Consider the following 7,838-nt stretch of genomic DNA (forward strand, 5'->3'; position numbering starts at 1 on the left):
CTTTGATTCATGCAGTACCTTGCTCTAACCAATGCTCAGACTCTGTTTTCACTCCTTAGCAGCTAGTTTATAGTAGGAAAAGATCAGCATCCAGTGCTGGTTTTATGTGTCAGCTGCCTTTGCTCTGGCATTACTTTTGCTTTAAAAGTTTTTCATGGGCCTAGTGTGTTTTTGGGTGGCTTAAAATAAAAATAACAATTTACAAATGCTCCTTTTGGCCCAGCCTGGAGTCCAACGCATTGCTTCACCCTGTTTGCTGCTCACGTTTCTGATTTCAGTGGGCCAACCCCAATACGTGCACTGGCTTCCCTGCATTGCACCCAGGTGTGAGAACGTGACTTTGTCCCTGGTTGTTATTTGTGCTTCTTCCATTACTGTTTGCTGCTAGCACTTCCTCTGCACATGGAAACTGATCATTTGCTTTTCTTTTTTTTCTTTTTTTTCTTTTTTTTTCTTTTTTTTTTCTTTTTTTTCTTTTTTGTATTTTTTATGCCCCTTCCCAATTCTGCTGAGTTTACACTTCTGGTATTCATGGCTGGCACACTCCAGCAGCTCTGGCAATCTCTTCTGCTCCCGCATTCGTTCTGCTCAGGCAGGCTCCCTCCCTGCCATGCTGGGGCTTTCTTCCTGCATTTCAGAAATGCCATTTCCTCACTGGATTTTAAGCTCCCTGAAGTAGGGTCCCTCCTGCACCCCCATCCACCCAGAGAACCCTGGCCATAATGGGTAACACTGTGGTGTGAGAACAGTTGGAGAGCAGGACAGACTCTTCAGCAGGGTCTGTTGTGGTAGGACAAGGGGAAATGATCTCAAAATAAAAGAGGGGAGATTTAGACTGGTTATAAGGAAGAAGGTCTTTATGCCACAGGTGGTGTGGAGTGGCACAGGGTGCCCAGAGAGGTGGCAGTGCCCCATCCCTGCAGACACCCACAGTCAGGGTGGATGGGGCTCTGAGCACTGATGGAGCTTTGGCTGTCCTTGCTCAGTGCAGGGAGTGGGACCAGACAGCACTCAGAGGTCCTCTTCAACTCAAGCCATTCTGTGATTTTATAAGCAAGGCATCCAGTGTGTAATCCTTAAGAACCTTTCTAGCCCAAGCCATTCAATTGTTTTTTAATTTCAACTCCTTAGCAGCATTGAGTTGAGCACTGGATGTGCAGATTCTCAGTGCCTTTTTGGTGGTGTAATTTCATCTGAGTTGCAAGCAGCGACCTTAAATTTGAGCCATAATGGTAATACTTGTGAAGAAGAGAGAATTCCAGAGCTCTTGGGCTATGGAAGGGTCCAAAGCTGCGCTGGGTGGTGTGGGGCTGTCACTGCAAACCTTAATGCTGCTCATGCCCACCTCCAGCCATCGCCACTCCACTCCTTTCAGTAGCTGCTTTCCTCCCAGTTCCCCCTCCACTCTAAGGGGAATTTTGAGACTTAATTATTTTCATTCCCTGCTAGACTAAATAATTAGGGGAAGGGACTGTTTTCCATAAGAACATTACGCTCCATACTCCGCGGAGTTTATTCTGTTAATGGAAACTCTACACCTTAAATAGCCAAGGGACTTTCAAAATGAGTTAATGCCTTCGAAATGAAATTTCTGAGACCAAAGTTTGTAGGTTTCTTTACAACTCTAGAAATTATAGTATTTTTTCAAGTGTGATAAACTTAAAATGAGAAACAGGTGACTGATTAAAAATGAGGGCATTGTTGAGCACCCGGCCTAGCTGAGTGTGAAGCTTTACTTCAAGCAAAGTGATGTTTGTGGAATGTAGATTTACAAAATATTATTGTGCAGCGGATAGTTCATAAAACACCCGCCGTCATAAATCTGAATGGTGGGGCTTTGGCTGAGAAATTAATAAGTGTTTAACGCACCGTCATGGAAACAGCCTGCAACAACGAGAGAAAACAAAAACGGGGCTTTGCCTACAGGGGGAGGAAAAAAAATATCGATTTTATTTTGGACCTGAAGTGTTCAGTGTCTCTGATATTAAATCATGTTCACTTAAGGACTTTTATTCCAATTATAGTCACGCTCTGTTGGAAGAGCCCCAGCATGCAGCCGAAGCCCTGGATTTGTCGCAGCGGTGTTATTTATGGTGGCAGTGCTTCCAATTTGATGCTACCTGACTGGGAAGGGCTGTGCCCTCAAATATCTATTTACAGCCCTGATGAGCACAGAAGAGAATCAGAAATTACGCAAACCAGCAGCTGCTCCCTTGGGTGCAGGAAAAGAGACCTCCCCAAAACCTTGGGGAGAGGATGGCGTGGGAGGAGGAAGGCTCTGCGCTCAGCCCTGGGGTGGTCGAGTTGGTTTTAGGAACACTATGGAAGTCATGGTGCTTTTTTAGAGTAAAAGACCAAAAAGTGTGTGTTTTTTTAAATAGGACAAACAAACAGAAGTCCATCCCAACAGGGGCAACAGTCATCCTGTAACTAATGAGTGTGGTGCAGCAGGAAGGCAGGAAGCAGAGGATTAAGGGAAAGTATGTGTTGTAGGTGTCTTCTGCAAGGAAAAGATGTTTTTTGTACGTTTCCCATGAAAAGCCGTTTACCAGCGATGAGACCTGTCCTGGGAAGTGATGCAGTTCTCAGGGGTGAAAGAGTCCCAGCATGTTCTTTTGGCTGTCTCGTTGGGTTTTATTGCAGCTCCCTACATATGGGGACAATGTTAACAGAGCCACCTCCATGGTGGGGCTGATCTGCTCCATCCTTGCACCTGCAGAGACTGTGTGCTGGCCCCATGTCCAGGGGAATCCAGGCAGTGCCTAAGCCTGGTAGATACCCACGTTCCTTTCCCACTAGGTTTGCTTTGCTAAGAATCATAGAACAGAATCATAGAAACACTAAGGTTGGAAGAGACCTCTGAGATCAAGTCCAGCCATTAACCCATCCCCACCGTGCCCACCAGAGCGTGTCCCTATCACATCATGTTCTAATTTGTCAGATGGAGGCAAAACAAGACATTTTGCCCTCTCCCAAGAGTTTTGAGGATGAGATGCTCCAGCTCAAGGGCCAGACCTTTCAGGAACCTGAGAGAAAGAGAAGTCAGCGACATGGAAAAACAACCCATAAAACAGCCCTTACACTGCAAGCGGTTCGTGGGCTGAGTTGAATTTATGATCGCTGCTGCTCATGGGGCTAGAACAAGCAGGAGAGCCAGTGATGGAGGCTCTGCTGCTTTAATGAATTTGTACTTTCCACTGCCACTTGCTCACTGATTTACAGTGAAGTGGGGAACCTTGAGATAAAAAAAAAAACAACACATCGAAAGGACGCCTCGTGTTTTGGTTTCTTTCTTCCCTCTCCCACCCCTGCTTGCCCTGTCAGGCCATTAATTCTAACAGAAAACACCGGCTCTGGTTTTTTCCCTCGAACCCCTCAGCTGTTGCAGGGAGACAGCTGCACCCTCTGGAACTAATTACAGCTGTCTGGGAGATTTAGCCCTCCCTCGCAACAACTCCAATATTGCTGCTAATTTTTAACACGTACAGTTGGAAGATGTCATAATAGGCTGATATATGATCGAATCTTAAAAGTGCTGCAGCGCAGCTGCTACCAGGCATCTGCTGGGATGAATATATTGATTTAAAAAATAATGCAAAGTATTTTTAGCCTCTCTGCCCTTCCCGGGGCTGAAGCCCTGCCTGGTGTGGGCAGCGATGGAGGGCACGTGCTCACCCAGGAGGCAATGGCACGGGGGCACGTGTGGCTGCTTCACTTCTGCAGTGGAGCTGGCAATGGGATGCTCTTTTCCCTTGTCTTGCATCCTACTGTTGTCATAGCAGAGTGGGTTTTCAGTCTCCTGGAGGAGGAGTGTCTGGTTTGCTTTATTATGACCATATCACGCTTTTCATGGGATGATTTTGCTCTGGTGTCTCCTATTGGACCTCATCTGGGCTCGCCTGGATGCCTCCTCCATGTAGCTGCTGCCACTGCTTCCCAGCAGGTCAGAGAGAGCTCGAGTTGTGTTCACTTGGTAAATCCTGGGAAAGTGCTTGCAGCGAGGAATGGCCTCCCTGACCTTCCTGACTGCCTCTGAAACATGAGCACTGCTCATCCCTCTGGTATGAGCAGAGGGCATCAGTCTCCTTTTAACAAAGATGAAATCAAGCAGCTTCCTCATAAACTTCTTGAAGATGTTTCCCTTGAGCAGCAAGGCTCTGCAAGCTGGCACTGTCCTGCACTCACAGGAGCCTCGGGGACCTTTGGATTCCTTCCACTACCCCAAAAGGTCTTTGCATGAGCCCCAAAGTTGCGGGGGGGGAAAAAAAAGCAAAGCAAAAAAAACAACATTTTTTGTAAGGCAAGCTGCAGCCCATAGCAGTTCTTCATTCTGTGTGCATGGGGTTTGTATGGGTTACAGCTGTGCAGGTCACCAGGTGATGTTTGCAAACTGCGAGCCCTGGCTTGGTGGGTCCCTGGTGTTCTTGCTCCCTGCATTAGGGAGGAGGGAACATAGAGACTGCAAACTGAAACTTCGGAAACGAGGCACCCAGGTAGCTTATAAATAGTGGGGGAGCTTGTAAACTCTATGAGCCCTGAAACAAGGGGCTCCAGTGGGTATTAAATGCCGCAGTTTTTACATCAGTGAGCCTCAGGAGTCAAGACTGATGATGGTTACAAGCTTTCTGTGTTTCTCCCCTACCCCAGGAAGGCACAGGAAGGACGGGCAGTGGATGCTCTGCCTTGATGTCCTGGTGTTTTGTGCTCAGAGGTTTTCTGCTGCAGTTTCTCAGCTTTCACAGGCTGTGAGCAGCTCAGGATTTACTGTGCATCCTGATGCAGGTGGGATATGGTGGGACAAATGGGCTGTTTGGTTTGGGGCTGGGGCTCACGGGGACCTCTCAGGTTTGTTTGGACTCTGAACATAAGGGCTGGAAACATGCTCAGATAGAAAGGCAAACTTTCTGCCACAAAAATGCAGCTTCAGTTGTGTGTGGTTGCTTTAATGCTCACACGGTTCTAGTTTTACATGCCGATCCCTTTGATAGCAAACATTTTAATAGACAGAGAACATATGGGAAAAATCATACCAAATCAGATGATAGATATTGCTTAATTTGGGCAGGCAAGCCCATTCAGGAGGGGCAAGGAGATTTTCATTCCAGAAGGGTCCTGGGTGGACCTTGGTGTAGGGGAAGGTACTTTAGGGTCCAAGCAGTACTGGGGTGTCTGAGCCCTGCCCAGGGCGCTCAGACAAAGCCCTCAGTCTTCCACACTCTGCATCCCCAGCAAGAAAAAGGGAACATAGTTGCCTCTATTTGGTGCTATTTGCCAGTTTTTTAGAGGAGCAGTCTGAGTGGTTTGCTTCCTGGAATGATGATAGCTCAGGATTAGAGCAGCTGCTTTTGCCCTTCTCTAGGCAGCCAGTGATGGTAGAATGAAGGTTTGGGGATGGTAGATGTGTTTCGTGAATTCAAGCAAGCAACCAAGCATCACAGCTGTTAAACCTCCTATCTGTCTCAGACAGGAGCCTGCAGGCTAACTGAGCCTGCATAAACCTTCCTGCTCTAATTATTAACAGGAAATTTTGTGCTCCTGAGAAGCAAACACTGTGGGAGTAACACTTCAGCCTCCATTTGACTTTTAGCAGCCTCAGAAAAAAAGGTGTAGAAACAGCCATAGCAGTAACAGAGTGGACAGCGGCAGGATCCCTGAACCAGGGGTGCCATGGGGCACACCTTCACCACTGTCATCCCTTGTCACCCAGCCCCTATCAGTTGTTGGGTGAGGGCTGTTCTGTGCAGCTCCAAATGCGCTGCTCTGGGCTACTTTGGGTCACTCCTTTTTGCCTGCACGAGGGTGAAACTTGGAGGTGTTTGCTCTGCTTTTGGCACAGCCAGGGGACGATCCATCAGCAGCAAGTGGTGAACAGCTGCATGCTAATATGTTTTGTTAGCAGAATCATTTCTGTATTGCTCATCTGGGTGCCAATCAAGGTTTAAATTGAGATGTCAAGATGTGATTACGGCAGACCTTTTAATTGGTCTGTAGTTTTATCAGCCGTCTGCAATCTCTCCTGCTTCCCATGTGAGTGTGTTACACAGGTGAGTGCTAATGGCCAATGTACAGGAGTCGTCCCTAATTATTTTAGCAGTAGGAGCTGACTTTATGGCGTCCCGAGGTGCAGCCCGGGAGCCAGCAGCTGCGTGAGCGCAGTGCCCTGCTCAGTAGCAGGGTTTGTATTTTAGTAGTGAAGCAAAGCGGGTTTAAATGAGCACTGACATGACTTTGACATTTTTATATTGTGGGTTATTTTATGAACTTATCCAGTGAATGCGGCGATGCACTCTGCAAACAGGGACCCCGATGCTGAAGGACTGGGGTGTTACTCCTTCCCTTGTCAGCATGCCCTACATCAAGCGGGACACAGCTCCTGCACCAAGCGGCATGGTTAGCCTCCAAACGTGTTTTGCGAGGCTGATGAATGCTTCTTTCTGCACTGCTTTAAAATCTCCTTTTCTGTCAACTCCCAGGGCGGCCAGAAAACAGATGCGCTCAGAGCTCTGCTAATAAGCAGTGGAGCAAAGGGAGCAGCCGTTCGCTGGGGCAGAGGGACATGGGGAGTGTGCGTGCCACAGGTTTCCCAGCAGAAATACTTCATAGGTGCTTTCGGGAAAGAAAAAGAAATGGTATTGGTGTTTTATTATTATTATTATTCTTTCAACTTGGTCATAGAAAGGGGTGTGGAGCAATAGTGTGGTGCTGGATTATGCACACAGTGATGGTGTGCGAAGGCTTTCCTTCCCCATGCATCATCCTCAAATAGCATTCCAGGGAGCCAGCACGGTCAGCACTGGCATCACTGATGGTGGTAGCAGGGAAGTTACATAAATGCAGATCCAATCCATCACCCACAGCTCTGGTGCCCAGCCCCTCCTACCACCCTCTGCTTTGTTTCCCTGCAGGTGGATCCGAGGGGAACATTTCAAGTACAAATTCAGCCAGCCTGGAGGAACGCATGCTGCACAGGGCAAATGGTGGATTCGGAAGAGGATCGGCCCCTACTTCCCCCCTGTCAACCTCCAGGGGCTGAGGAAGTTTTATGAAGACAGAAATTGGCCGTACCCAGAGCGGGACTGATGGAGGGAAGTGAGACAGGTCCAGAGTGACCAGCTGGGAGAGCCGTCAGCTCCCTTATAAATCACACTTCTTCCCTATCTCTGTGTTTTTTTTTTTTCACATATCCTTGTTTACACATATTTTACAGGAGGTTTCCAGACAACCTGTCCACCTGCTGCTGTGGTCTGGTTTTTCTCATCTTTCTCTTCCTTTCTGTTTGTCTTTCTTCTCGTGGCCTTGCCTGATGATTGATTTCTTTTGTCAGGCTGCTCCATTAGAAAATCATCAGCTCTAGAGTCAGGAAAAAGATGAACAAATACTAAGTCAAGTTAATATGTCCAATTTGACACATTTCAGATTTGCAACAAGCATTTGTGAAGTGGATTTTAATACTTCTGCTGATGCTGGAATTTCACTTTATTGCCAGACAGACCCAAAATGGACAAAAATTATCAAATGTATGTTAGGGGGAAAGGTTAGGTAAAAGTAAAGCCTCCCTCCCCTTTCTCAGTGCTGTCTACTTTACAAAAAGCTCTCAGGGCCACACTCAAGACTCATACAGATGTAAATCTGTGCATTTTAAGACACTTGTTGCACTGATGGCGATTTCAGTGTGAATGTAGACAGTGAAGCTGTGAGAGGAGTGGTTCCCTTTTCAATGCACCTCGCTTAGAGGAGGCACTGGGCTGGCACAGGGCGCTTCACCATCACATCCCCCTCATCCTACCCTGTCCCCTCCCTGTCCCATCTTAATCCATGCTCATTCCCATATCCCATCC

General features: G+C 47.5%; 1 protein-coding gene across 5 annotated transcripts in view; it reads left to right on the plus strand.

The window, feature by feature from the left end:
- Positions 1 to 7,157, plus strand: part of LMF1 (lipase maturation factor 1) — a 159,954-nt gene extending 152,797 nt beyond the window's left edge. For all 5 annotated transcript variants that reach the window (XM_042864536.1, XM_042864540.1, XM_042864538.1 and 2 more), the window contains one exon: positions 6,906 to 7,157. In XM_042864536.1, coding sequence (XP_042720470.1) covers positions 6,906 to 7,080 — 175 coding nt within the window. In that variant the 3' untranslated portion in view covers positions 7,081 to 7,157. The remainder of the gene's footprint in view (positions 1 to 6,905) is intronic.
- The last annotated feature ends 681 nt before the right edge of the window (positions 7,158 to 7,838 follow it).

The sequence above is a fragment of the Lagopus leucura genome, unplaced genomic scaffold (genome assembly GCF_019238085.1).
Source record: "Lagopus leucura isolate 7727_CA_CO unplaced genomic scaffold, USGS_WTPT01 Super-Scaffold_760, whole genome shotgun sequence".
NCBI lineage: Eukaryota > Metazoa > Chordata > Aves > Galliformes > Phasianidae > Lagopus > Lagopus leucura.